The 27050-nt window shown below is 41.0% G+C and overlaps 2 protein-coding genes across 9 annotated transcripts; one reads left to right on the top strand and one right to left on the bottom strand.

Moving 5' to 3' along the window:
- Positions 1–3876: 3876 nt before the first annotated feature.
- LOC108269191 (serine/threonine-protein kinase GD17699-like) lies at positions 3877–17429 on the bottom strand. The gene is made up of 16 exons (XM_017474861.3): positions 17392–17429; positions 16587–16678; positions 15960–16026; positions 15684–15822; positions 15464–15535; positions 15249–15363; positions 15014–15110; positions 10624–10726; positions 10388–10528; positions 10042–10291; positions 9654–9748; positions 9159–9206; positions 8560–8938; positions 8282–8458; positions 8074–8186; positions 3877–7865 (listed from the first exon to the last, which is right to left on the bottom strand). Exons 2-16 carry the CDS (start codon positions 16663–16665, stop codon positions 7833–7835), a joined length of 1908 nt encoding a protein of 635 aa, XP_017330350.1. The 5' UTR covers positions 16666–16678; positions 17392–17429; the 3' UTR covers positions 3877–7832.
- On the top strand, positions 16852–26419 carry irgq1 (immunity-related GTPase family, q1). 8 transcript variants are annotated; one of them, XM_017474942.3, is made up of 4 exons: positions 16852–16894; positions 21180–21214; positions 22954–23682; positions 23836–26419. In XM_017474942.3, exons 2-4 carry the CDS (start codon positions 21201–21203, stop codon positions 24575–24577), a joined length of 1485 nt encoding a protein of 494 aa, XP_017330431.1. In that variant the 5' UTR covers positions 16852–16894; positions 21180–21200; the 3' UTR covers positions 24578–26419. The 8 variants fall into 8 exon arrangements, 7 of the variants coding, with proteins under 7 accessions (XP_017330431.1, XP_017330397.1, XP_017330413.1 ...); XM_017474908.3 differs by having other exon boundaries at positions 16857–16894; positions 22948–23682; XM_017474924.3 differs by lacking the exon at positions 16852–16894 and adding an exon at positions 20941–21059 and having other exon boundaries at positions 21151–21214.
- Positions 26420–27050: the final 631 nt, after the last annotated feature.

Here is a 27050-nt window from a genome sequence, read left to right as displayed (position 1 = left end):
CTCCAATTTACTACTTCAAGCAAATGTTTTCCTCTGAGTGTTGTAAACATATTGTCCAGGAAACAAATCTTTACTCCATGCAAAAACAGGTTAACTCACCCCTTAACTGCACAGAGAAAGAAATCAAACAATTAATTGGACTGCTTTCCAAATGTCCATCTATGGAGTTCCTGCAACATGTATGTGCTTGCATACCAACACACACATTGACAAGATAGTTGATGCTAATAATGCTAATGAAAAGATAGGAACAAATCAAGAGCAACTTCCACTTCAGTGACAACACTTTAACTCATGTGGTATAGCGAGTTGTCCATTAATTATAGGGTTGGCGGTTTGATTCCCGGCCCACGTGACTCCACATACAGTGTCCTTGGGCAAGACACTGAACCCCAAGTTGCTACCAATGGCAAGTTAGTGCCTTGCATGGTATCTCTGCTACCATTGGTGTGTGAGTGTGTGTGAATGGGTGAATGAGACACAGTGTAAAGTGCTTTGGATAAAAGCACTATATAAGTGTAGACCATTTTGGAGACCATAGACCTTGGCAGTGATGACTCATATTCAGATACTCACTTCAAAATAAGACCTTCCCTCAACTTTGCTGTAGAACGAATGAGAAGCATTCCAATGGATGAACACCTAAGTGTGGATGAACAAATAATTCCATACAAAGGAAAAAGTCGACTGAAGCAGTACATCCCCAGCAAGCCCCATAAATGGGGGTACAAGCTGTGCATGCTTTGTGACTCAAAATGATACTACCAGTCAATGGAATGCCTGACCTGAGAGCCAGCAGCAAGATAGTTCTACGACTAATATCCATCATACCCCCACATCAGAATTTCAAGCTGGACCATATTGGTTCACAAGCATAGGCCGCGAAGTTCTAAAGGCAAAGACAGGGATCTACTGTCTTGGCACAGGGAGACCCAACAGGTTGAAAGGGTGCATGTTGAAAACTAACAAGGAAATGAAAAGGGCTGGACGGGGCACTTTTGATGAGAAGGTAGCCATGTGTAAGGATGTGCAAATAATCGCAAGCAAATGGCAAGACAACCACACTGTCACCCTTCTGAGCACATTCACTGGGACCTACCCAGCTTCCACTGTGCAACACTGCGACAGGAGGACAAATCAGATCATCAATGTGAAACGACCATCCTCTGTGATGATGTATAATAAAAAAATGGGAGGTGTTGATCTAATGGACTCCTTGCTTGCATTGTACTGAACAAAGATTCGGTCACGAAAATGGTACAGTCGTATTTTTTTTTCATATCCTGGATGTACTGTGTGTAAATGCATGGCTGCTGTACCTAAGGGACAACAATCCCTCTCCTAACCAAAGCTAGGAACTCAGCCTAAGAGCATTCAAAACAGCAGTTGCAGATGTCCTCTGTAGGCAAGGCACAGGCCAAGTGAAACGTGGCTGACCCAGCTCTGGAGAGTCAGTGTCAAAGAAGAAGCAAAGGAGAGAATCCACAACACAACCAGAGGTCAGGAAAGATGGAATTTGCCCATTGGCCTCACTACGCTGACAAGCAGGGATGCTGCAAAAATGGTGACTGCACAGGTCAAACTCGAGTTATGTGTGGAAAGTGTGGGGTACACCTGTGTTTCACACCCAAAAACAATTGTCTTGTTGATTTTCACATGTGAGTGAAAATGAAATCACATGAAATCAATTACTGTAGCACAACATAAAACAGAACTAGAATAGAGAATTTGTCTCAAGTTTCAGACAATTTTAGATGAATTACAAAACAAAAGTATTAGCATAAGATGAAATGAAATGTAAATAAAGTTTTTATTATTTATTTATTTATTTATTTATTTTATGTTACTGTCATGTATCAAGAAACTCTGGACTCCATTTCCCATCAGCCACCTCACTGCACTAGCTGCCACATGACCACCTGCACCTAACTCACGTTTTGTTAATGAGCACTTGTGTGTGTATATATAGTCCTTGTCTGCACTGTTTGTTGGTCTTTCGTTGTCCTAGACTCTTGTCGTTTATGTCTCTGTGTTTTGTTTCATGCCACAGTGTTATACCAAGTTGTCTCAGTGTCTTTGTCTCATAGTACGTTTGTTTAAATAAATGTTATTATCTGCACTTGCTTCTGGCTCAACCTCGATACGTGACAGAACGAAAGACCATTTATCAGAAGCAGCAGATCACCAAGATGGACGCCTGGTTTGCAGCATATGAGGAGTGGTATAGAGGACTATTGGAGCAGAGAAGAAGGACAGATGAACTACTCGCTCAGAATAACTGCATGCTAGGCCTGCCGCAGCCGGACAGACTATGCACCAGGCCACACCCAGCATTCATAAAGGACTACGCCATACCACGCCAACAGGAGGGGGAGTCTGTGGTCGGGGCTGAGACCAACTCCCACCCACCCTCCCCTATTAGGGCTCTCGTTCAACCTTCATGTTCAGTGGAGGACGTCAGTCTGCCTCCACGTTCCGTGAGAGACGTCGCTCCATCTCCTACCGGACTCAAGAATTCCCCACTGTTCAGCTACCTCAAGGTCGCTCTGCCTTCCTGTTCAGCTGAGGATGTCACTCTGCCTTCCTGCTCGGCTGATGTCGTCTCTCTGCCATCCTGCTTCACTGAGGATGTCACTCTGCCTCCATGTTCCACTAAAGACGTCGCTCCTTTTCTTTGCTGCGCTCAGTATGTCACTCACCCTTCCTGCTCCACGGAGGACATCGTTCCCTCTTCATGCTCCGCAGAGAGCATCGTTCCTCCCTTGGGCCTCGTGGAGAACCTCGCTCCCCCCCCAGCCTCGCGGGGAACCTCGCTCCCCCCTGGAGCCTCGCGGAGAACCTCGCTCCCCCCTGGAGCCTCGTGGAGAACCTCGCTCCCCCCTGGAGCCTCGCGGAGAACCTCGCTCCCCCCGGAGCCTCGTGGAGAACCTTGCTCCCCTCTCCTGTCCCGTGGAGGACGTCGCCCCGCTTTCATGCTCTGCTGAGGACATCGCCCTGCTTTCATGTTCAGCCGAGGAAGTATCTCTGCCTCCCTGTGCTGTTGTGGAAGCCACTCGGCCTTCTGTTTCTGCTGGGGACATTTTGCCCAGGGGGCCAGGACCACTAGATGGAGGACGTATAATTTTGGGTGCTCGGGACTAGTGCCCTTGGGGGAGGGTTCTGTCACGTATCAAGAAACTCTGGACTCCACTTCCCATCAGCCACTGCACTGCACTAGCTGTCACATGACCAGCTGCACCTGACTCACGTTTTGTTAATGAGCACTTGTGTGTGTGTGTGTGTGTGTATATATATATATATATATATATATATATATATATATATATATATATATATATATATATATATATATATATATATAGTCCTTGTCTGCACTGTTTGCTGGTCTTTCGTTGTCCTAGAATCTTGTCGTTTGTCTCAGTGTTTTGTTTCATGCCACAGTGTTATACCAAGTTGTCGTAGTGTCTTTGTCTCATAGTACATTTGTTTAAATAAATGTTATTATCTGCACTTGCTTCTGGCTCAACCTCGATACGTGAGTTTCTGAAACACCAAGACACTGGCTAACTTCTTTCTAGACAGTGAAAATGCATTTGAATGTGTGTGACATTTCAGACAATTTAACAAAAATCATTTACCCAAATGGGACAGTCAGTTATAAATATCGGTACCCTAAAAAAGGTCAAAGGTCAAATGTAGAAAACAAGTTTTGGAAAATGATTTTAGCCTTAAATACACAAAAAATATAAGGTCATTTTTTTTAGCTGTGATTTCATGATTAGTTCCATAGAAGATGTCGGGGAAATTAGACAGCACTTGCACACTTGTCCTCTGAAGGTAAAAAGGTTTATTACAGAAAGATGGTTAATACAGGATAGAATAAAGCATAATAGAATAATGAGAGCTCTCGGAAGCCCTTGTACTAAACTACTACTATATATATGAAACGCAGAGCATGACATAATTCTGTGTACCGATATGAAGCAGTTTGAGGCAGTTCAAACAGGCTTTGTTTTAGGATCTTGGAAGATGTTTAGACGAACCTTGAACAGAAGAACATAGCAGATAAACATTCTGTACTGATAGTGACATGACATGGCCTTCTTTGGAGTTATCCTCACATGAGAATGAAACAGAACAAGAACAAACTTATTACAAAGTAAAAATGAGTAATTTCCCTCACAAGGATTAAACTCGCACCCTTGCAAACTATTCCAACTCAAACTTTACAACTTGTAGATTTTTCCACATTTTTCCAGTTTGTTGGCTTCTGGTTCCAGTTGCCAGGGTACGCTGGCGTGTTTTGCTGCCACTCCTGTCACCGTTTTGTTTGTTTATTTAATTAAGTTATATTGTTTTCAGTGCCCCTACGGTTGCGATGTGGTGGTGTCTTTTTATATACTTTGGACTGTTGTTTTTATTTCTGTGTTCCACCTGGAATAACTTGCAGCGTGCAACGGGGAATCAAAGCCTCAGTCCGACTGCGTGTGAGGATTGTACGTCTTTGTGCTCACAGGGCACTTCGGAGTATCAACGAGTTGGCCTTGTGGGTGTGCACTCAATGACCATGGCCTTAAGGTATACTACATGCCAGCTTCTGAATTTAAAGCAGAGCTCTTATTGTCTAGCCAAAGACTCTTACAAACTCTGTTGAGACACTGGATTGCTACATCCTAAACCATATATCCATCGGGGTTTGAGGCCCAGTTTTGCTGTCTCATCCTCTCCTAACATCTTTGTCCCTACCTGTCGACGTAAGACCAACAAACTGCTCCATACTGGTGTTGATCACAGTAATTTAATATAGGTTCCCCGTGTGGAGATTAAACCACTGTCGTCTCTGTTTGAGTGCCTGGCCTATGCCGCATTATTCGATGCGCGGCCCGTGAATAACAAGGCGCTGCTTTTATCAGATTTCCTTATAGATAAAAAGCTGGACTTGTTGTTTTTAACTGAAACCTGGTATAAAGAAAATGATGGACTCCTGTTTAACCAGATCACTCCAGCGGGCTTTGGAGTATTTGACGTCCCTAGGTTATTTGGTAGAGGTGGAGGCATTATTGTAGTTTACAACCTGAAGCTCAACATAAGCTCTGTATCAGTTCCCCAGTTTTCATCATTTCAATGCCTGGTCTTGAGTATCTCTGCTCCTATATCTACCATCATTGCTAAAGTCTGTAAACCACCTAAGGTTAAGGATGCAGGCTGCTTCTATGTCAGAGTTTGCTGTCAACGTTGAGAATGAAGTTTGACAGAATTCTAATTTTGGGAGACTTGAATGACCGGAGTGACTCTGTGCTAAGGAATTTCTGTCGTTACTTGATTGTTTTACCTTCACACAGTTTGTAACTGACCCGACTCATAACAAGGGCCATACCCTGGATCTTGTGATTGCAAACGGCTCGTTCGTATCGCAGTTTTCATCTGTTGACGTTGGACTGTCAGACCATTCAGCTGTCTTTTTTAACCTGGAACTGTATCATCCAAGTGAGCCTACTATCCTAACAGTAACCTTCAGACAGTTTTCTCTAATTCTGTTGTTTCCACCTTAAACGATCTGCATCCCTCATCACTGGAGGAGAAAGTTCTGCAGTTAAATTTTGTTCTTGCTACTAACCTAGACTCTTTTGCTCCCCTAAGGTCACATTCGCCTGCACTGCTCCCTCGTATAATGACATTTTACGCTCTAGAAAGGCTGCTTGTCAGAAAATGGAGCGCAAATGGCGCCTTACCAGCTTGAATATCTACTATCAAGCGTGGATGGAACTTCTGGGTGATTACAGCGCATTAATGGAGATTGAGGGATCGTCTTACTTCTCTCAGGCTATTGTAAACAATCAAAATATAGCAAATGGCTCGTTTCATTCCGTTTTGGCAAAAAATGCTTGAGCGTGTTGTTGCCTCTCAATTGTGTAATCATATGACAATTAATAACCTCTTTGAACTCCTTCAGTCAGGTTTTCGTAAAATTTCACAGTACTGAAACGACGTTGGTCAAAGTTACCAATGACTTGTTGATGGCCTCTGATTCTGGAGCTACTTCCATTCTTATTCTTCTTGATCTTAGAGCTGCTTTCAGTACTGTGGATCATGGTCTTTTACTTAACCCTGAAAGTGTTTTTGGTCTGTCTGGCAGTTTTAAACTGGTTTAAATCCTATTTTACTGACTGTTCCCAGTTTATTTCTATGAGTGGTTACAAGTCTGACACTAGCTCTGTGCTCACTGGTGTTCCTCAAAGTTCAGTTTTAGGCCCTCTACTCTTCAATATTTATATGTCTCTCCTTGGGCATCTGCTGCGATCGCTCGGCCTCCATTATCACTTTTATGCTGACGATACCCAAATCTGCATTCACTCAAAATCTGGTGAAAACCTTTGTTTGTTTTCTTTCTGACTGTATTTCTGAGATAAAAGCATGGATGAATAATAACTTTCTGTGCCTGAATAGAGGGAAAACTGAAATTATGCTTATTGGTTCCCAATATCAAATTCTCAGTGATGGTCCACTGTCTCTGTTCTAGAGACTCAAAATGAGGAACCTTGGAGTAATTTTCAATACCAGCCTTACATTTGATTTTTTTTGTCCAGAGCACTGTTAAAGCATCCTTATTTCACATCAGAAATATAACTAGACTGTGCCCTATGCTAAACTTCTATGTGGCTGAAAAGCTGATAAACTCTTCTGTTGTCACTCGGTTGGATTACTGTAATGCCGCTTTAGCCGGAGTTTCTAAATCCACAATCAACAAAATGCGATATGTACAAAACTCTGCCGCCAGTATCCTGACTGGGACCAGGAAATATGAACATATTACTCCTGTTTTGGAGTCCTTGCACTGGCTCCTGGTCAGGCTCCATGTCGATTTTAAGATCAGATAAGATGTTGACATATAAGGCATTACATGGCTGGGCTCCTCATTACTTATCTGGTTTATTAATCCCATACACCCCAAATCGCAGACTGCACTCCTCACAGTGTAATCTGTTAACTATTCCACAAACAGGTTTAAAATCTATGGGTGACAGGGCTTTTTCTGTCTATGCTCCTTCACTTTGGAACTCTCTTCCTCCTGAACTCAGGGAAGCTCAGACCTTTTGGCATTTTTAAAACTCAACTTAAGACACACTTTTTTAAACTTGTATTTGACTGCTGATGGCTACTTTTATTATTATTAAAGTTGTTATTCTTATTAACTTTTATAAGTTTTATTTTTCTGTGTACTGCTTATTTTGTGTACAGCACTTTGAGAAGCTGCTTTTAAAAGCCCTTTATAAAAGAAAGTTTATTATTATTATTATTATTATTATTATTATTATTATTATTCTAATCACTACGATGACACTAGCACTTTCCTCCGAGTGTGTTATGCTGCCCTTAAAACGATACAAGTAGTATCTGTTGTATGAAGCTTAACCAGTGCTGTGTATTTGTATACACTGTATATTTGTTGTATATGGTTTGTATCTATTCTGTATATTTGTTGTATATATTTTTTGTCAATTATGTATATTTGTTGTATATGTTTTTTGTCTATTCCGTATATTTGTCGCAAATATAGTTTGTCTGTTCTATATATTTGTTGTATAAATTTTTGTTTATTCTGCATATTTGTTGTATATATTTTTTCTATATTTGTATATGGAAAAGCTTTGTATATGCTGTTGATATTTGCAGCAGACGTCGCTAATAAATAATTTGTTAATATGAACTATCAGTTATAACCATTTCTTAAGGTTTAAATACTGAATAATTTTTTTTACATATATAATTGTGGGTGCATGTGTGTGTGTGTGTGTGTGTGTGTGTGTGTGTGTGTGTGTGTCAGGCAGTAGTTACTGTACACGATCTTTGGTTTCAGGAGGAATCTGCAAAACAGAACAAAACAGATTAAAATAGAACAGGATAGAAAACATCTTCTTATTTTACACTTTTTTTTTTTTTACTCTCATTACATAAGCACATCAATCTTTGTTACAGAACTCAATACTGATCCAGTACAATTCACACAATCTACACTATCACAGCATGCCTTAGCACATATTATTTATATCTACTGTATCCTCGCTGTCTAACCTGGATTTTGTCCTGAACTGCCTCCGTAAACCACTCGTGCCTGACCAAGTCGTCAAAAGACGGCCGCATTTCAGGGTTGAACTCCAGGCACCACATTATCAGATCAAAGCACTCTGTTGAGAAAAGACTCAAGAGTACATTTTAAAGTAATTTTGGTAGGTGAGTTTTACATCTTTGTTATGCACGTGATGTTTCTGCATCGACTCACCTGGAGACATGTCAGGACATAATTCCAGCTGTGCATCAAAAATGTCCTCATCTAAGTCAAAGGGGCAGTCTCCACAGAGCAAAATGAACAAGAATATGCCCAGACCCCAGATAGTAGCAGGAATGCCCATGTACTCTGCATCCATCACCCACTCAGGAGGTACAAGGAACAGAGTGCCTGAGTGTAAAGGAGAGAAAGAACACCGTCAGCAAGGTCACAAGAACATTTAAAAACCTATTTTCCACTGTATTCCCTATGATTCTAGCCACTGAAATTACCTGCATATTCTCTGTAGGGGGTGTCCTTCAGCAGATCTCCACAGCCAAAATCGATCAGTTTGACTTCCAAGGTATCGGTGTTGATGAGAAGGTTCTGTTCCTTGATGTCACGGTGTAACACTCCACGGTCACAGCAGTGACGAGCTGCCCGAATCACCTGCAGAATGACGTCTCGAGCCTGTGCTTCAGACAGGCGGCCGTCCTGAAGTTTAGTGAAATTAAAGAGGTCCATACAGGGGCTGGGCCATTCCAGGACCATGATGCACTCATTGGCTAGGTCAAACCACTCCAAAAGCTCCACCACATTGCTACAGCGAGGTGGCCTGGACACCATCTTCATTAGTGCCACCTCTACAGGCAGCTCCTGTGTCTCTCCAGGCTAAAATAAGAACAGACATGGGTTTGGTGTGAATACACCAATCTAAACTATGCTAAGCAGAAAGGTTATGATGGAAAAGGTTTGGATTGTTTCTGATGCTAGATCAGTCTTCCTGTAATATCTATTGTGAACAACAGGTAATGAAATGATTGAGGGTGAATTGTTTTAATTGTTAGCATGAACAAGTTTACTTACAATGAATAAGAATAAGTTTACTTACAATGGTTATGGTTTCGTTCTTGTCCTTCTGAATAAATTTAATGGCAACCTGTTCACACATACAAGACATAATTAGTATCTTCTAAAAGCCATATTTTTTTCTAATTAGCTTAATTAGCACAAATCCACAGCCATTATATTATGTGTCAGCAAAAAATTAACCTTGCATTAACTTAGTCACACATTAAAAATTCAAACTTTTGCTTCATTATTTTGCTTCAGGTTCTGAAATTTTATTATACTGGATTTATTACCCATAAACTCTTGCATGAAAGTTATAACTGCCTCCATAAAACAAAATGTAACCTGCTCCAGTGTAACCTCATTTCTAAGAGGCCCCAGCTAAAATGTTCAGACAGCGGAAATACAGGAGGACATTCAGGAACCTGTACTGAATTCAGAATCCAGAGTAGGATAAAATACACAGCCTTTATGTGACAGATGTTCTAGACAGTGGTGGCACCATGGTGCTCTGATAGTTGGGGAGAACATTTACCTCTTTCCCATCTTCAGTCCGGACTCCTTCATAGACAAAGCCGAAGCCTCCCTGCCCCAGCAGCTTTCCCAAGGTGTACCGCGATTGAAACAGAGCTGTCGGACAGACAATAATTTCATTTATTTCAATTGAATAAGAAATAAAAGAACTTCATGCTCAATGTCCTCTCTTGCATTAAAGAATGAAGCTTGTGTTATCAATAGCTGTTAAATTACAGCGTCCTAATAACGGTACAATTTCTTTGAGTATGGTAAAGTACCTTGAATATGAGTACCTAGTAAACAGAGTATAGTCTTGCCTTTAAGAGTACTTACAGCTTACACCATACACCTCAAATTGTGCAAAATGTTCAGGTTAGTTTTTGTCCACATGGTGGATTCTAACATACCCTCTGGGTCAGTGTGCTGCTCCAGATCAGGGGACTGGAAAGTGGGGATCTCGCCTGTCCTCAGGGAACAGGCGAGAGAGGGAACAGGCGACTCTGAGTCCTGAATCTCAGAAACCACGTCATGGCTGGTAGATGGCATGTGCTGCTCTTGGTCACCATAAGCATTTTCTAATTTAGTTCTGTGCAGCTGCCGGAGCTCTACCAGCCACTCAGGTTCTTCTGTCTTCTCATCTAGCTGTTTGCAAGACAGCTACAAAACAGACAAGGAAAGTAAATTGGTGATGAAGACGATACTTTGCATTTGAAACCTAGAAACTATTTTACAATTATTAATAATCTTATTTACCAAAATAAGCCGTTCTACAAAGCTCCTTTTGATTCTGTCGGGGAAAGTGAAGGTTGCCCTAGCAATGGTCTCACAGTATTTAAAGGCTTGATCAGTAAAATCATCAATGGCCAGCCTGCTGGTCTGACACAACTTCCAGCTCTAGGAGAGACAAGGGAGCCATTCATTCTCAGTACAATTGGTTAAATATGACTGATCAGTGCCCATCAAAAAAAGAAAAGAAGATAAATTCCAACCTGGAAGCTTGACTGGGCCAGCCCTGAGGTCAGCGACAGCACATATTCATATGTCTCGGTTCTCACAGAAGCTTTAAACAGGACTTTCAGTCCAAATGGCATGCTGGTGCAAATAGAATAATGTGTCAGTAGAAATTCTGGAAAAATATCACACACACGTACAAACACACACACACACACACACACACACACACACACACACACACACACACACAGACAGGAGTTTGTTCGTAGATTTTGACGAAGACCGAAGTTTCCATTTATGTCTCCATTGTGAAGATGTTTGAAGTGGATTGGCATTTCTATGTACGCGCAAATGTCCAACAAGCCCTATGCGGGCACGAAATGTACGACCACAATGTGGGCAGACTTGTTGATTCCTGTGTTGTGGTATGGGCCTTTGGCTTCCGGCTTGTTTGCTGGCTTGGCGCTTCCTTCTTGCTTCGTCGATTCTTTTTTTTCGTAGGCTGCGGTTCCTTGTTTCACTTCTCTATGCCAGGCGTCCTGATCTCGTGCAATAATTTCACAGTTGTTCTGATCGATATTGAGGTCCTTCATGTTCATTTTCAGAGTATCCTTGAAACGTTTCTTCTGTCCACAGCTAGACTGTAATCCAGCTACAAGTTTGCCGTATAGGATACGTTTAGGAAGGCGCGCATCCGACATTCTGCTGACGTGACCGGCCCAGCGCAGCTGAATTTGTTTCAGCATTGCGAAGATGCTGGGTAGTTTTGTTCGCTCCACAACTTCAGTGTCTGGGATTCTGTCCTGCCATTTGATGCCGAGTATACGTCAAAGGCATTTGAGGTGGAAGTGGTTCAATTTCCTGGCGTGCCGTTGGTAAACGGTCCAGGTTTCCGAGCCATAGAGCATGGAGGACAGAACGACGGCCTTGTACATACAGAGCTTCACCGAGCGGTTAACTCCACGTCGATTCCAAACTGATGACTTTAGACGTCCGAAAGTGCAGCTGGCTTTTGAAATCCAGGAGATCACTTCATCATCAATTAGCACATGCCGAGAAACGGTGATTCTGAGATAGGTGAACTTGTCAAGGACAGGTAGAAGTCGGTTGTTGACCCGGAACACAGGTTCTTCGTAGGGCGTGCCCGGAGCAGGTTGATGCATCACGACTGTTTTGTCGGTGCTGATGGTCAGTCCGAAGTTGTTGCAGGCAGCGGAGAACAAGGCTTCTTTGCATGTCCATCATGGTGGTGGAATTGAGGGCAAAGACGTCGGCAAACAGCAGTTAGCGCAGATGCTGAAAGGAAACCTTGGTCGCTGCTTGAAGCCTTTGCAGATTGAACAGTTTCGAAGTGCGGTATCGAAGTTCAACCCCGGGGTCCTCGTCTCTGTTTGCATCCCACAACATGGCGGAGAACATGAGACTGAATAGTGTTGGAGCAAGAACACATCCTTGTTTGACTCCGGTGGTGATCGAAAAAGGGTCTGATGTGACGATTGTCGATGACGTGGGCAATCATGCCGTCGTGAAATACTCGGATGATGCGAATAAATTTGTCCAGACGGCCATATTTTCGCATAATTGTCCACAGACCTTCTCTGTTTACAGGGTCGAATGCCTTCGTGAGATCGATAAATGCAGTATATAAACTGACGTTCTGCTCCCGACATTTTTCTTGCAACTGACGAACAGCGAAGATCATGTCCACGGTGCTCCGCCCTTTGCGAAAACCGCATTGTGTTTCTGGCAGAAGACCTGCTTCCAGATGGGTGGTAAGACGGTTAAGAAGAATCCTTGCTAGAATTTTACCAGGGATATTCAAAGTAAGATTCCTCTGTGATTGTCAGAAATTTGCTGATTTCCTTTCTTCTTGTATAAGTGGACAATGGTTGCGTCTTTAAAATCCTGAGGAATCTGGCCTTGGATCCAGATTTCTTGAAACAAGAGAGTCAATTGCTGCAGAAGTTGAGTGCCGCCACTTTTGTACATCTCCGCAGGAATCGCATCGGAGCCTGGCGCCTTTCCATTTGATAGATGGTTGACTGCTTTTTGAGTTTCTTCCATGGAAGGGAGGAGATGCAGGGAATTGTTGATGTCCACCTGTGGCAGCCTGTCCAATGCATCCATATTGATAAGCGATGGTCGTTTGAGCACATGTTGGAAGTGTTCGACCCACTGATGTAGTATTTGTGACTTGTCTGTAAGGAGAGTTGACCGGTCGGTGCCAAGAAGGGGTGATGTGCCTATAGGTTGAGGTCCATGGAAGGTTTTGATGCCATCAAAGATTTTTTTTTGTTTCTCAATGATCGGCGAAGCCTTGGATTTCTTCTGCTTTCTTCAGTAGCCAGTAATTCTCCATCTGTCACAATTTACACTGCACTTCACGGCGAATATCACTGAAAGCATTCTTCCGTGCGGTTGATTTGTCTAATTGATAGGCTTTATAGAGTTTGTGTTAGCTGTCGAGTAGTTTGGCAATATCCTCATTGTTTTTGTCAAACCAATCCTGGAGCACATGTATCTTGGGTCCGAGAGCATTGAGAGTAGTTGAATAGAGTGTGTCACGAAGAGACGACCACTGTTCATTAATGTTGCCATTTTGGGCTGGCATAGCATTTAAGTTAGTGTTCAATTTGTTCTCGAAAAAATGAGTGAGAGTGGTCGTCATTCAATTTGTTGACGTTCAAGCGCTTGGACACCTTTTTCCCTTGTGGCCATTTTGTTAGATTCATTTTCGAGATCAGAAGTTGATGGTCTGTGTAACATTCAGCTCTTCACATTGCCTTTGTTATGCGAACATCCCGTCTGTTGCTGCGTCTGATGATGATGTAATCCAGGAGGTGCCAGTGGTGGGACCTTGGATGCATCCAAGTGGTTTTATTTAGATTCCGTAGTCAAAACGTGATAAGGAGCCAGTGTTCGCTACAGGTTCTAAGAAGAAGGAGGCCATTGCTGCTGCAGTTGCCAATGCCATGCTTCCCTATGACTCCATTCCACGTCTGGCTGTCCAATCCAACACGTGCGTTGAAATCTCCAAGAATGATCAGTTTGTCTGTCTTTGGCACATTCAAGAGGATAGAATTAAGGTCTTCATAGAACTTGTTGTTTGCGTCTTCCGGGTTCGACATCGTCGGCGCGTAAGCACTGATCAGTGTCCTGTAAGACTTTCCTGAAAGAGGAAGACGAAGAGTCATCAGATGGTCATTGACGCCCTTAGGAAGGTTGCTGAGTTTCTTGGCAATTTCGTTCCGGATGGCGAAGCCAACTCCTGCTTCGCGTCGAACCTCCTTGGGACATCCACTCCAGAAGAAAGTGTAGCCGGCACCAACTTTCTTGATTAGTCCTTCTTCTGGAAATCGAGTTTCACTGAGCGCAGCAATGTCCACTTTGTACCGTTCAAGTTCTTTAGCCACCAGTGCAGTTCTCCTGGTGGGTCTGCTCCTTCTTGTGTCATCTAAAAGAGAACGGATATTCCATATATTCCAAGCCCCAATTATGATCGGAACTGCTTTTTTCTATGTATGCTTTTGTATTGTTTTTTGACCGCAGGACTACATCCCCAACAACCGCGGTGAGCTGAAGGGTGGTGAAGCAGACAATGTTTAGGGCACCATTTCTAGCCCCTTCCTCAGGCATGAAGGTGAGCAGTGCGATCCTAAAGAGGGCTGCTCAGACGTTCAGGATTCTACCAAACTCCGCTGCTGCTTCGGGTCCAGCGAAGAACGACCAATGTCCCGAGCCGCCTACGTGGAGATCTGCGACTACGGCTGCCAGTGTGTCCACGCCTACTGCTTTGCCGCTCACCAATCACCACAGGACCTTAATCAAGACACAAGAATGGAACTCAACTTGCGCGTGAATTGGATTAAAGTGAGGAAGACTTGTACATCATCGGCCTCACTGACCACCATAATCCGGTGGCAAGACAGAGTCAAGACGACTGAAGATGGCCCCGGGCCATCTTTGTACCTCATCCTGCTCTATGCGTACCACGGACACATCTCTGTACCGCCTGAAAGATCGTTGTGTCGATAGTGACCTCATCCGCTCCTCCAGCTAAAACAGACTGTACATGCTGGGACAGGTATATCCAAAGGAAGAATTACCATGAGCCGAAGCCCGCCGGCTACCCTCACCTGGTTTAGCCCGCCTGTCAAGCGGTTTACTGGGGTGTGGCCTCTGCGCATGTCACAGCATCTAGGAGCCACAGGTGAGAACTGAGTGCATGTGTAGAGGCCAGTAATAACAAGAGAACTTGCACTGAATCCAACAGTCCCGTAAAGACTGGTGAGTACCCACACATGCACCCCAACCCCCCCCCCCCCCCCCATACACACACAAACACACACACACACGCACCCCATACCCACCCACACACACGCACCCCATACCCCCCCCCCCCCCCCCCCCACACACACACAATACCTGTCACATCCGATCAGTTCAAACTGACTACGTGACCCCAGCTCCACTTTTGCCACAACGTAGCAGAGATGTGCTGCATAGGTCCATCTTCTGGAGGCTGCAGATAAAAGACCAAACATGCATGTGAGGATCAGGAATCATGACACAGTGCAGAGATACATGCATGATACATGATATGATTACAACATGCTAATGCTAGAAAACAATATGCTGTTCCTGTGAAACGTATCCATACCAAGATCATCTCCCATCTTAATCAGAGCCTCTCTGTGCTCATCATCTGGTGCAGAGGAGGACAAAAGTTCTGCCAGAGGAAGACACCATTCCTTCCATCTGTTACCACCTTTGCACTGAAATTGTCATATTAGTTAGCACGGTGCTGGCAAAAACAATGCAAAATTACACAGTCATATACAGACAGATGCTGATACTGATGTGCGATATACTAACTTTTGGTTGTTTCTTCCTAAGCCAGCTGTAGACCTGGAAGATGATTGTAGCGACTTCACACATCATCACGTTCTGTAAAAGAAATACCATTAGGTAACACATCTATTGTTAGTATTGGAGATGTAACTGAATATGACTACATTATTCAGAACAAACAGAGAATGTGATCTAAATGAGTTTAACTATTTTAACTTTGCTTAAACAATCAATTAACACTTACTCCATTTTCACAGCAGAACAATTCCATTATCTGCCAGAAGAAATAAGCCTCCACTTGGTCGTGTTCATCAATTTTTTCATAACAGTAGTGTGCTTGGGCCTGGATAAACCCTATCAGGTCCTCCTTCGGCATCTCATTGCTGCAATAGATGTTGCAAAAAGCTGATTTATATGGCGTACTCTACAAATGTAGTATTAAACTCCTAACAATATAGTTGAGAGCTTAAAATGGATGTTTAACTTGTGTACTATACTGAGAGGATAAAGCAGGTCTCACCTCATAAGAGGGCCAGGAAAAACAGTCCCCTCTTCAGACAGTACAGAATAATCCCCACTGTCTGTCCCTGGAGTCAAAACCTCAGTTAGCTCCATGATTTAAGAAAGACTCAAGAATCTCAAGTTCTCCACAGGATGCGTGTTCACTCAATATTATTTTACTTCTAAAATGCACTCTGTGTGTGTGTGTTGTAGTGGAAAACAATCTTTCCAGCCTGAGCCAAAAAACTTCTGACACAGTGTTTTATAGATATAGATTATGCTTGCTGTGCAGAGGTATGGATTGACACAGAAAACAATTAGGCCTACTGTTTAGTAAGACACAGAATTCTTCTAACTCAATACACACTTATAACTTGATCAACAAGTGTACTATGAATTTAGATAATGATTCCCACAAGTAAATCTTAACTGTTGGGTATACATTGCGTATACATACCAGATTATACCTGATTAACATATCCAAACATTAGTAAACTTTGTAGTTACACACATTGATTACACTTTATATCCTATAGGGTGAGTGTGTGTGAGTGTGTGTGTGTGTGTGTGTGTGTGTATGTGTTTGTGTGTGTGTCCTACCTGAACTGTCTGAACCTGAGTGTGTGTGTGTGTGTGTGTGTCCTACCTGAACTGTCTGAACCTGAAACTTCAGGTTCTGCTTCAGGAAACACTATACATTCGACGGTAGTATTTACAGTAGTCATTTTCAGTCACTTTCTGAAAATATGTGGAAGATTATCAATTAATATATATATATATATATATATATATATATATATATATATATATATATATATATATATATATATATATATATATATAATTTTCTATAATGATAAAAAAAAAAGTTTATCTAAATCATAAACATAAAGGATCAACAGGAGAGATAAAGACATGCCAGCTTTTACCACCGGAGTTCACTTTCACCAGAATGTAAGTACGTTTGTTTACAAAGTCTGTTATGATGAATACTCTTGTGTATGGTGGTATAATCTTCCTCCATTTTTGCTGAATTTTACATAAGGATTCATATTGAATTTTATAAAATGGCGGCGGGGGAATCAAAATAGCGGTAGGATCTTAGAATCACAGTTATGCTTTAAACAAAATGGTGAGAGGTTTTGCTCTCTCCTGATTGTGCTACTTAACCACTGTTTATATAGTCTTTTAAAAAATTTTCCTTCTTTTCTATAACATTTGCCCGTTCCTCGTTTAAATGATAATGAGAGTACAGCCTGGACGCTCTAAAAGCCCATCTTAATTAGCAGCAGCTCACTGGATAAACGGATAAACACAACGCGCTCGACACTGACACCCAGCGGAGGCTCCGTGAGACATCAGCTGACCATTTGACATTTAAAAAAAAAATCATGTATTCAGTTATAAACATAGTACTAGACTTACATATCGTTTATAATCAAACAACTTACTCTGCTCGGCACAAGGATAGTCGACATACCGACATACCGATATTAGAAAATTAGCAGAAATTATAGAATAGAAAACAGAATATAACACCATAGTGATAGTGACGTCATAGCCGCGGTTTAAATTCAAAACGCACCCTAAATATCTACTGTAAAGCCATGTGGTGTAATGTAAATCCACTAACACAAATACATGTATTTTGGCCTGTTTTTTTGGTTTTGTTGTTTGTACAAACTGGGATTTATTTATTTATTTTAAATATTAGTGCTGTAATACACCGCTACCTCTTCCCCCTTATATCAATTAAACCTAAATAAAAAATATTTTCAGTTGGTCTATTTAAACAAATATGGAAAACAACCACTAAATGCATATACAATGAATAATTTAATTTATTAATGTATTAGTATTGAAAGTATTTTCTATTATTACTGCAATAAATAAATGACAGTCAGATCATTTTATATACCCAATAAATACCTATATATTATATGTATATTAATATAGGTCCACAGGCACCATTACAGTTTCTATTGAAACCAGTACAATTCCCATTATAACCATTGTAAACCATTACAAATTCTGTGAGGTTTAAATTTTTTTTTTTTCATTAAGTACCGACACGTCATACTTTTCTCCACTCACATTATAGTAGCTGTAAAGGCGGGGGGGGGGGGGGGGGGGGGGGCAATTTACTGTAGCCCAATCAACTGTTGGCATGTTTTCTTGGGAGGTGGAATAATATAAACATTAATATGATTTGCTACTAGCACATTTGCTTCACACCGCCAGGGTTGGGGGTTCGATTCCTGCCACAGCCCTATGTATGCGGAGTTTGCATGTTCTCCCCATGCTGTTGGGGTTTCCTCTGGGTACTCCGGTTTCCTCCCCCAGTCCAAAGACATACATGGTATGCTGATTGGCATGTCCTAAGTGTCCGTAGTGTATGAATGGGTGTGTGAATGTGCATGTGATTGTGCCCTTCACCCCATCCAGGGTGTACCCTGCCCTGTGCCTGATGCTCACTGGGATAGGCTCCAGGTTCCCCGCGACCCTGAAGGATAAGCGGTGTAGAAAATGAATGGATGGATGGATGATTTGGATGGATGATACTGATTTTTTTTTTTTTATTATACAGGCAGAGCTGCTATCATAGAAAATGAACATCTTTTGACCAGTACTGTAGCTCCAAATAGACTTCTATATGATTTGGAAATTAGACAAAAATATATATGTTGCACAGCTAAACACAGTAGCTAATACAAGTTATGTATGAAAAAGATTCCATATGGCAAAAAGGTTAAGCTTTTATTAAAATATATCAATAAATATTAAGTAATATGTTTGATAAATACTTTCACAGTTTATTCTATGACATACAATACATCAGTAATACCCCACTCGTGATTTTTTTTTAAAAAAAAGGTTTTTACATGTCTTGAAAAAGATGGTTGTTAACAAGTGGCTAAATGGGACTATAGAGGTTGTCGGGGACATTAACCGTCATCATGCTGAACAGGAAAACTCATCACTACAGCCTTGTTGTGTTTAATACCGGTTTGGTGCAAACATCATTTATAAAATGAATTCTCAAAGTTTGGCTATACATAATGCAAAAAAACCCCACACATTATAAATAATGTGAATCCATCCATCCATTTTCTGTACCACTTAACACAGGGTCATGGGGGAGCCTGGTGCCAATCCTGGGAACTCGGGGCACAAGGCAGGGGACACCCTGGACATGGTGCCAACCCATCGCAGCACACAATTGTACACCCATTCACACACTACACACAATTTGGAAATGTCAATCAGCCTACAACGAATGTCTTTCAACTGGGTGAAGAAACCGGAGTACCCGGAGGAAACCCTCAATCCCAGAGCTGCAAGGCAAATGTGCTAACTAAGCCACCATGCCCCCAATATAAATTCATGTAAATATTAAATACAAAGCAAAATGTTAAAATCATTCATTCATCTTCACTAAGCACTTTATCCTGGTCAGTGAAGCCAATCGTGGAACCACTGGACACAAGGTGACAGAATTCACCCATGATGAGATGCACACATTTTCACTCACTCACATCTAGGGGCAATAGCTTCCAATCCACGAATCCACCAATATGCATGTTTTTTTGAACACTTGGACAAAACCAGAGAACTCTGAAAGAAACCCATGCCAAGACAGGAAGAACATATAAACCACAGACAGTAACCCCAGCTCAGGATTAAACTGGAATCCATGGAGTTGTGAGCTGGCAAAGCTACCCACCATACCACCCCTGAATGTTAAATATAAATATAATTTAGGGTTACACTTCTTATGCCAAATAGTGCTAATTTTGGAACAAGGATACAGGTTGCCTTTTATTGTATGTCTGTAATTTCATAGCAGAGACTAATTTCAGAATTTACTAGTTGTAATGATGACATCGTGGGCCCAAAAGAGCATCCTTAAAACAGAAATGGTTCTGAACAACATAGATAGACATTGTGTTCTCTTACAATATCCCTTTGTTTGCAGAAATTAATTGGATTGAATTGCATTTATTTGCTTTAAAACAAGATCTTGTTGGCTTTAGACTATTTTTGAACCAGCCCAATAAATGCCAAATATTGCAATTTCCACCTGAACCTTGTTCCAAAACCATCCCAATTTGTAAAAACTGCACCCCTGGCAACCCTGTGAGTCTTTGTCTTTTCCAAATGATACAAAACTCTGAGAAGGTGGGCATTTAGTACAGAATGACATAATTCACTTCTATATTTAACACTTACAATTACATTTGATATTTTCTTTTAACACTTAATTTTATATTTAACATTTATCTTTACATTTGGCACCCTATAGGCTACTACTAGACATAAACTGCGTTTACATGGACAACAGTAGCTGCGTTTACATGGACAACAATAATCCACTCTTAATCCGATTAAGACCATACTCTAATTAAGAAACTACCATGTAAACACCTTAATGACATTATGAACGTCGTGTGGGAGTTTTCACCGCGTTTTGTGACACACGGCAGTTTGACGTTGTATAGAACGTCTTTGTATGCTGTAGCCTTACAATTTCCCTTCACTAGAACTAAGGGACCTAAACATGTTCTGATTGTGTACAAAGACATGGTTCGCCAAGACTAGTGTGCACAGACACCTGATCCTGATGTTAAACACCTTTTTGATTAATTGGAACACTGACTGCATCTTTGATTAATTGGAACACTGACATCAGTGCCTGACCATGCGCATAAGTGTGTGCGCATGTGGCTGAATGGACAGAAATCCCCACAGCCATGCTTCAGAATCTAGTAGAAAGCCTTCCCATAAGAGTAGGTTATTGTAACAGCATATAGAAGAATCTGGAACGGGAAGTTCAAAAAGAACACGAGTGTTATGGTCAGGTGTCCACAAACATTTGGATATATTGTACATATCTTCGCATTATTTTCACATTCCAGTGAACAATAGTGAATACCTGAAGGATTATGTAGTATTAGGGAGGTTACTGACGTGACGTCAGAGCGAGTGTACAAGGGGAGGAGCAAAAGGGTGTTTTCTCTTCTATCGTCATGAGTCACAGTAACATAACTCCAGCAAACTCAGATGTAATCCAGAAGGTTTACGGTCATCTGGAAAATGCTCATAGGCTGATATTGAAAAAGTAATACTTCCTAAATAAAATAATGGTGGTAATAGTATATTATATATTTTTTTTACCCTCAATGCTTAACTTTTAATGCATCTGCGTCTAGCCTACTTTCACTTTCAGTCTCTCTCGTAGGGGACTTGCTAAACCGGGAAAATGGAAACTATCGGGTGAGTATCACTTTTTGTGTTGCCTTATCTGTCATCAGTTATGTGCGTTGTGTTCGTATGTAGACTCCCTTTCATATAGGATAATTTCTACTTTGTTCTATTAGCAAAAAGAGTGGAAATCTGTGATTAATTGTTCATTCATATTACAACTATACTGCTGCTGCTACTAGGCCTGCTACTACTAGCGCTTACTACTACTGCTACTACTACTACTACTACTTCTACTTCTACTACTGCTACTTCTACTACCACTTCTACTACGACTACTACTACTAGTACTACTACTGCTGCTACTACTACTACTGCTACTACTACTACTGCTGCTACTACTTCTACTTCTACTTCTACTACTACTACTTCTACTACGACTACTACTACTACCTCTGCTACTACTACTTTTACTACTACTACTACTACCACCACAGCTTACTACTACTACTACTTGCATACTTACTTACTTCTTGATTGCATACTTGGATACATAACTCAGATTTAAAGAGAAAACATTGAGGAAAAGAAAGAAGGAGAGCTCATAATTAAAGAGGAAACACTGAGGAAAAGAAAGAAGGAGAGCTCAGAATTAAATAGAAGACAGCTTTTTGAAGGGAACTCAGAATTATAGAGAATTAAAATTAAGGAAAATAAGGAAAAGGAATATAAGACTAAAGAGGAGGCTAGAGAGAGAAAACCTGATTTCAAGATAAATATTTGAGTCATTTAAGTTAAGAACGATTTGATTTGTTCCATTACCATTTGGTACTGTTAATTTAAGCTAAAGAGAGGACATATTTTGTGAGAGTTGTCTTTTCCTGCCTCACCGTGGTTCACTATGTGTTGAGCCTAATGTTCTGAAGCTCCCATATTGCTGATGCCACATCATATCACATAAGCACCGCTACCCACACATGCACTGCTCCTGTAATCAGCTTGGTGGCTAGTGATACTGAGCAGCATTCCAAAATTAATTTGTTCACGCCTCGGCTAAGGTGCTTGGTATTGGTATTGGTTGGGCTATTTTTCGGTCAGCATGTACTTCTTCATCTGTGCTGCTCGTGCTCTTGTACCCTTAATGGTTTATCATCCTTTTGGAGACAAACAGACCCTGTACTGCACCTCTGCCCACACCATGCACTGAGCACCTTAACAAATTTCATTATTTTGAAGGCACCTTTGCTTTACATCAGACTTTTGCACAGTACTGTACATTGTTAGTGTATTTTTCACATTGTTTGTATATTGTTGACTACAACACCACTGCTGGTTAGGTATCTTTGGCTGGTGGACTAGTTACAACTGTAAAAAACCCCAACAAAACAATACAACACTGCTGAATCTGATACACTCATACTAGTGCCACATACGCTACCATGCCATTGTCACTGCTGTGCTGAGAATTGTCCACAACCCAAATAATATCTAGTCAGAAATGGTGCAGTGGTTCTCTTTCCAATGATGGCTTGAATATGAGGAGAGCTGAAAAAATGTGCAGAGAAAACAAATGGGTTAAAGTCAGTAATTATATACTGTACATCCAAAATGCCACTTGTGTGGTATTTTTACCTCATAAAAGGACCAGTCAATGTACATACAAGCTATGTGTATTTAATATGTTGGCAAACAAGTGTATATCAGCCATAATCCAATTGGTTATCAGTTATGAGTTTAACTAACATTCATGATAGTTAATGGAAATCAGATTGTAATGGAACCGTCCTCATTTTGTTCCCAAAAAGATTTAGTGTGCCACAAAAGATCCCAGAGGAATATGTCAACAAAATCACAGAGGCAGTCCAGTCTACAAGCCCTGAGAAAATCCCTCAACAGTTTATGACTTTACTGAAACTTTATGATCGATTCAAGATGGACGTAGCTGTGACAGGAGATTCTGGCTCAGGAAAATCTACACTCATCAATGCTCTCATTGGGCTGGATCATGATGCTAGAGGAGCTGCACCAACAGGAGTTGTGGAGACCACAATGGAACCTGCACTGTATCAGTATCCAAACTGCCCCCAAGTGAGACTGTGGGACCTTCCAGGGATGGGCACACCCTCTTTTACATCAAAGAGTTATGTGGAGACAATAAACTTTAGTCTCTATGACATGTTTTTTGTAGTGATATCTGAACGATTTAGAGAAAACAACATGCTTCTGATTGATGAAATATGTAAACAAAAGAAGCCCTTTTATGTTATTAGAACAAAAGTAGACAACGACTTGCGTGCACAGAGTAGGAAACAAAACTTCACTGAAACTGGTGCTTTAACTGTCATGAGAGATGAATGTTTAAAATATGTAGAAGAGAAAAACCTGCACCCCCATATCTTCTTAGTGTCAGCCCATGATACACAGAACTATGAAATGCAGAACCTTAAAGACACTTTTGAGAAAGAGGCTTCAGAGCTCAAAAGAGAAGTTTTTTCCTGTTTCCTGATGAGTTTGTTCAGTGGAGGCATGAGGAAAGAAAGGTGAGTATTTTGTGATTGTATATTTTTGCCATTGTATTTAATAAATAATACTACTGCATTGATAAGGGTTTTAAAACTGATGATATGACACATTTTAAATCAAGATAACATTTTTGTTTTTCTCTCTCTTTCTCACTCACACACACACATCAGGACTATAATGCACCGTCATTTGCAGAGTGGGAAAATCAGTGAAAAGGAAGTATTGGACTTAAGAACTTTCTGGAAATGTTTTGACGCTGCAAATGGAACTGAAACACTTATGACAATATTGGAGGCTCTAGAGCACTTTCAGCTTGATGTGGCTATTTTAGGGGAGACAGGATCTGGGGTAACTACTCTTCTGAATGGCCTAATGGGACAGCGGAATGGTGCCTTTAGCTCAATACTTGCCGAAATGCCAGCAACAAGTCCTCAGTACCCAAATGTCAGATTTTGGGCTATGTCAGGAATAGAGAACATTATGGCCAACTCATTGGAAGGGATGGAAGAAATGTTGGATAATTTTGATTTCTATGTGCTTATTGTGACTGAGTGGAAGAAGGCACACCACATAGACCTTGCAAGAGTTGTTCAAAAGTTACGGAAGAAGTACCACTTTGTCCAGACAAAGATTGACTGCTATTTGCAGGCCCAAGAAGATTTGTGTTGTTCTGCGACTGAGATTCAGGATGGGTTTCGAGCCCAGTGTGCTGAGGAGCTTCAGATCGCAAAAGTTGAAAATTTGCAACTGTTTCTCATAAACAGCTTAGACAGAAATGCCTTTGACTTTGTCAGTCTGGAGAGTGTACTGGGCAGTGACCTGGACACTATAAGGACAAGTGCTTTTGGATATTATGTTGACAGAATTGTGAGAAACAAAAAGCAAGCACAGAGCACTTGTCAGATACTATAGCTGCTTGACTGTCTCTGAGCTGTTTTTTTTCAGTGACTGCATACCATTTTTGAAAAAAAAAAGTGAAATAGCAGTATGTGAGAAATGACAACTTTTACATAGGTACTTGAAGTCTAGTAACTATCTTGCTGACATTCATTTGTGGTATTCAGAGTGAAGAAATTCATAGGTACTTTTCCCCCACAGAGGGGACCAGACATATATTGAAATATACAGTACCTGTACTTAAATATGAAGCATAACTTAAAAGCATATGCCAAAATGCAGAATAGCAATAGAAGGTATCTTCAATTACACTACAAGTATCAGTGTTATTACCTACTTGATCATACATTGGTCTTAAGGTGCATTCACACATACAGCGGCTCGCAGCGACAAAGCAACCGGAGACCATTTATTTTCAGTGGCAATGGCGACCATTGTCTGACTTGTCGCTGATTTGGTGCCCGGGAACGAGCAGCACCAAGCCAGATACTTCGAAACACAGAGGTCACGGCCGAAGAGCTACGGTCTGCCTCTCGGAACATACAGTGAATGCAGCTCACTTACTGAGATAGGAACTACACCGGGATTTTCCTCAATTGCAACAAAAAGTGAGTGTTTCATTATTATTATTTTCTTTTAAAAGCGCTCAGAATATAAGCTAAGCTAAGCTAATTGGCGCTTGCGCTTTTGCCGCAGATAGATGGCCGCAGTGGCAAAGAGCACACACTTCTTCTCCTGTATGTTGTAGGATATGGTGCATACATACACTGGTGAATTTTATCTAAGATCGCTTTCTCTCCAGAATGTTTAATTTTAGTAGCAAGAAAACTGGTTTGTTGTCAAAAGTGGAATGTTAGTTGCCCCACCCATGTTACTATGGCAACCAGTAGTAGGAACACCTACTGGGGACTTCATACTGGAGGCTACAGCCTAGAGATTGCTGAGGATGGTACCGCTTGAAGTATCATGAAATAGTTTTGGACCTCAATTCCACAAGGACATTCTCGCTGTGGTTGTTCGGACTATGGTTTCTGCTATGGCCTTGAGACTGCAATTACCACATGCAGTTTTGCACTCAGGTTTCTTTAGTGAACAGTGGACTAGTTAAACAAAGACTTCATGTAAAAACCATAATGAACTTTCTTTTACTTTCACACTATCCGTTCTTGCCCAGGTGAGGATGGGTTCCCTTCTGAGTCTGGTTCCTCTCAAGGTTTCTTCATCATATCATCTTAGTGAGTTTTTCCTTGCCACTGTTGCCACTGGCTTGCTCAATAGGGATAAATTCTGTAAAGCTGCTTTGAGACAATGTCCACTGTAAAAAGCGCTATACAAATAAAATTGAAAAATTTAAATTCAGTGACTGGCGGCGCAGCGATAAAATCACTGTGTGTGTGAATGTACCTTTACACTTACTGAAACATATCCTGTTGTCTTGTACTTCTTACAACCTAGGACTGTGTCAATACAGACTACCTCATACCACAGTAACTGGATTTACAAGTTGCATTTACAATCAAGGAAAGTCATCACAGGGAGTGAAACTTGTCACCTCCATGTTGTTCTGCTTTTGATGCAGGTCCAAAATCACAAATTATTGTGTTTGTTTTCCTTAAGCATCTTGTATTGCTCTCTTTTTTAAACTCTGATTGTTTGATATGTGTATGGTAAGGCTTTGTATTTTGTATACCAAAAGTGTATATTTTGTTACGCTGCAGTTACCATGCAATACAAGCTATGTTTGTCTACTGTTGTTACTTTTTTTGCTGTTGATGATGATTATTATAAGTGCTATTAGATACTTATTTTATTAAAAAATGAATCAGGGGGCATAACCCAAGGGTCCCCCCAGTTCAATCCTGGGCTTGGTTTACTGTTCTTCTTGTGTTTGTGAGGGCTTCCTCCAGGTTCTCTGGTTTCCGCCACCTTGCAACAACATGCCAGTAGGATTAGCTACACTAAATTGCCCTATATGGAAACGTGTGTATGATGCCCTGTGATGAACTGTGATGCCCAGTCTTCCTGGGATGGAGTCTGGATCCACTGCAACCCGACCAGGATAAATTGGTTGGTGAAGAACTAATGAATGAATAAATATTATTTATAAGGAAAATAATATGTTAAATTATCCACTTCTTTGCTTAATCAGCATTTTTTATTTGGGATGACAAACTCTAACACTGGAAGGTCAGAGCTCTACAGATATGGGCGAGCACACTTCTTAAATGACATTAACATATTAATTGTTACACAGCCTTATTGATTACATAGAACAGCACTATATTGTAAAATGAATAAGGAATATTATTAGTAATATATTATTATCTCCACACACTAATGCTGTAGAAAGATTTTATGTTATATATTATTATATTATCATCAATGGTTAAGCCACTGAATGCACTTTGCATTTTTATAGCATTATTATGAAATATATTTCACCTCTAATATATATTCAGAAAATATGCTGAATATGCTAAAACTTGGC

This window comes from Ictalurus punctatus, chromosome 1, assembly GCF_001660625.3.
Source record: "Ictalurus punctatus breed USDA103 chromosome 1, Coco_2.0, whole genome shotgun sequence".
NCBI classification, from domain to species: Eukaryota; Metazoa; Chordata; class Actinopteri; order Siluriformes; family Ictaluridae; genus Ictalurus; species Ictalurus punctatus.
The sequence above is the reverse complement of the archived record's forward strand: the minus strand, read 5'-3'. Positions and strand labels throughout refer to the sequence as shown.

Bases quoted from the DNA above. Each gene is read 5' to 3' on its own strand.
- irgq1 (XM_017474908.3), top strand. The intron at 23,683-23,835 runs GTGAGTATTTTG...CACACACATCAG, and splicing joins GGAGGCATGAGGAAAGAAAG to GACTATAATGCACCGTCATT.
- LOC108269191 (XM_017474861.3), bottom strand. From the start codon at position 16,665: ATGACTACTGTAAATACTACCGTCGAATGTATAGTGTTTCCTGAAGCA. The intron at 10,727-15,013 runs GTATTGTGTGTG...TATTTGCACCAG, and splicing joins GAACTGATCGGATGTGACAG to CATGCCATTTGGACTGAAAG. The intron at 10,529-10,623 runs GTTGGAATTTAT...TGTCTCTCCTAG, and splicing joins TGGCCCAGTCAAGCTTCCAG to AGCTGGAAGTTGTGTCAGAC.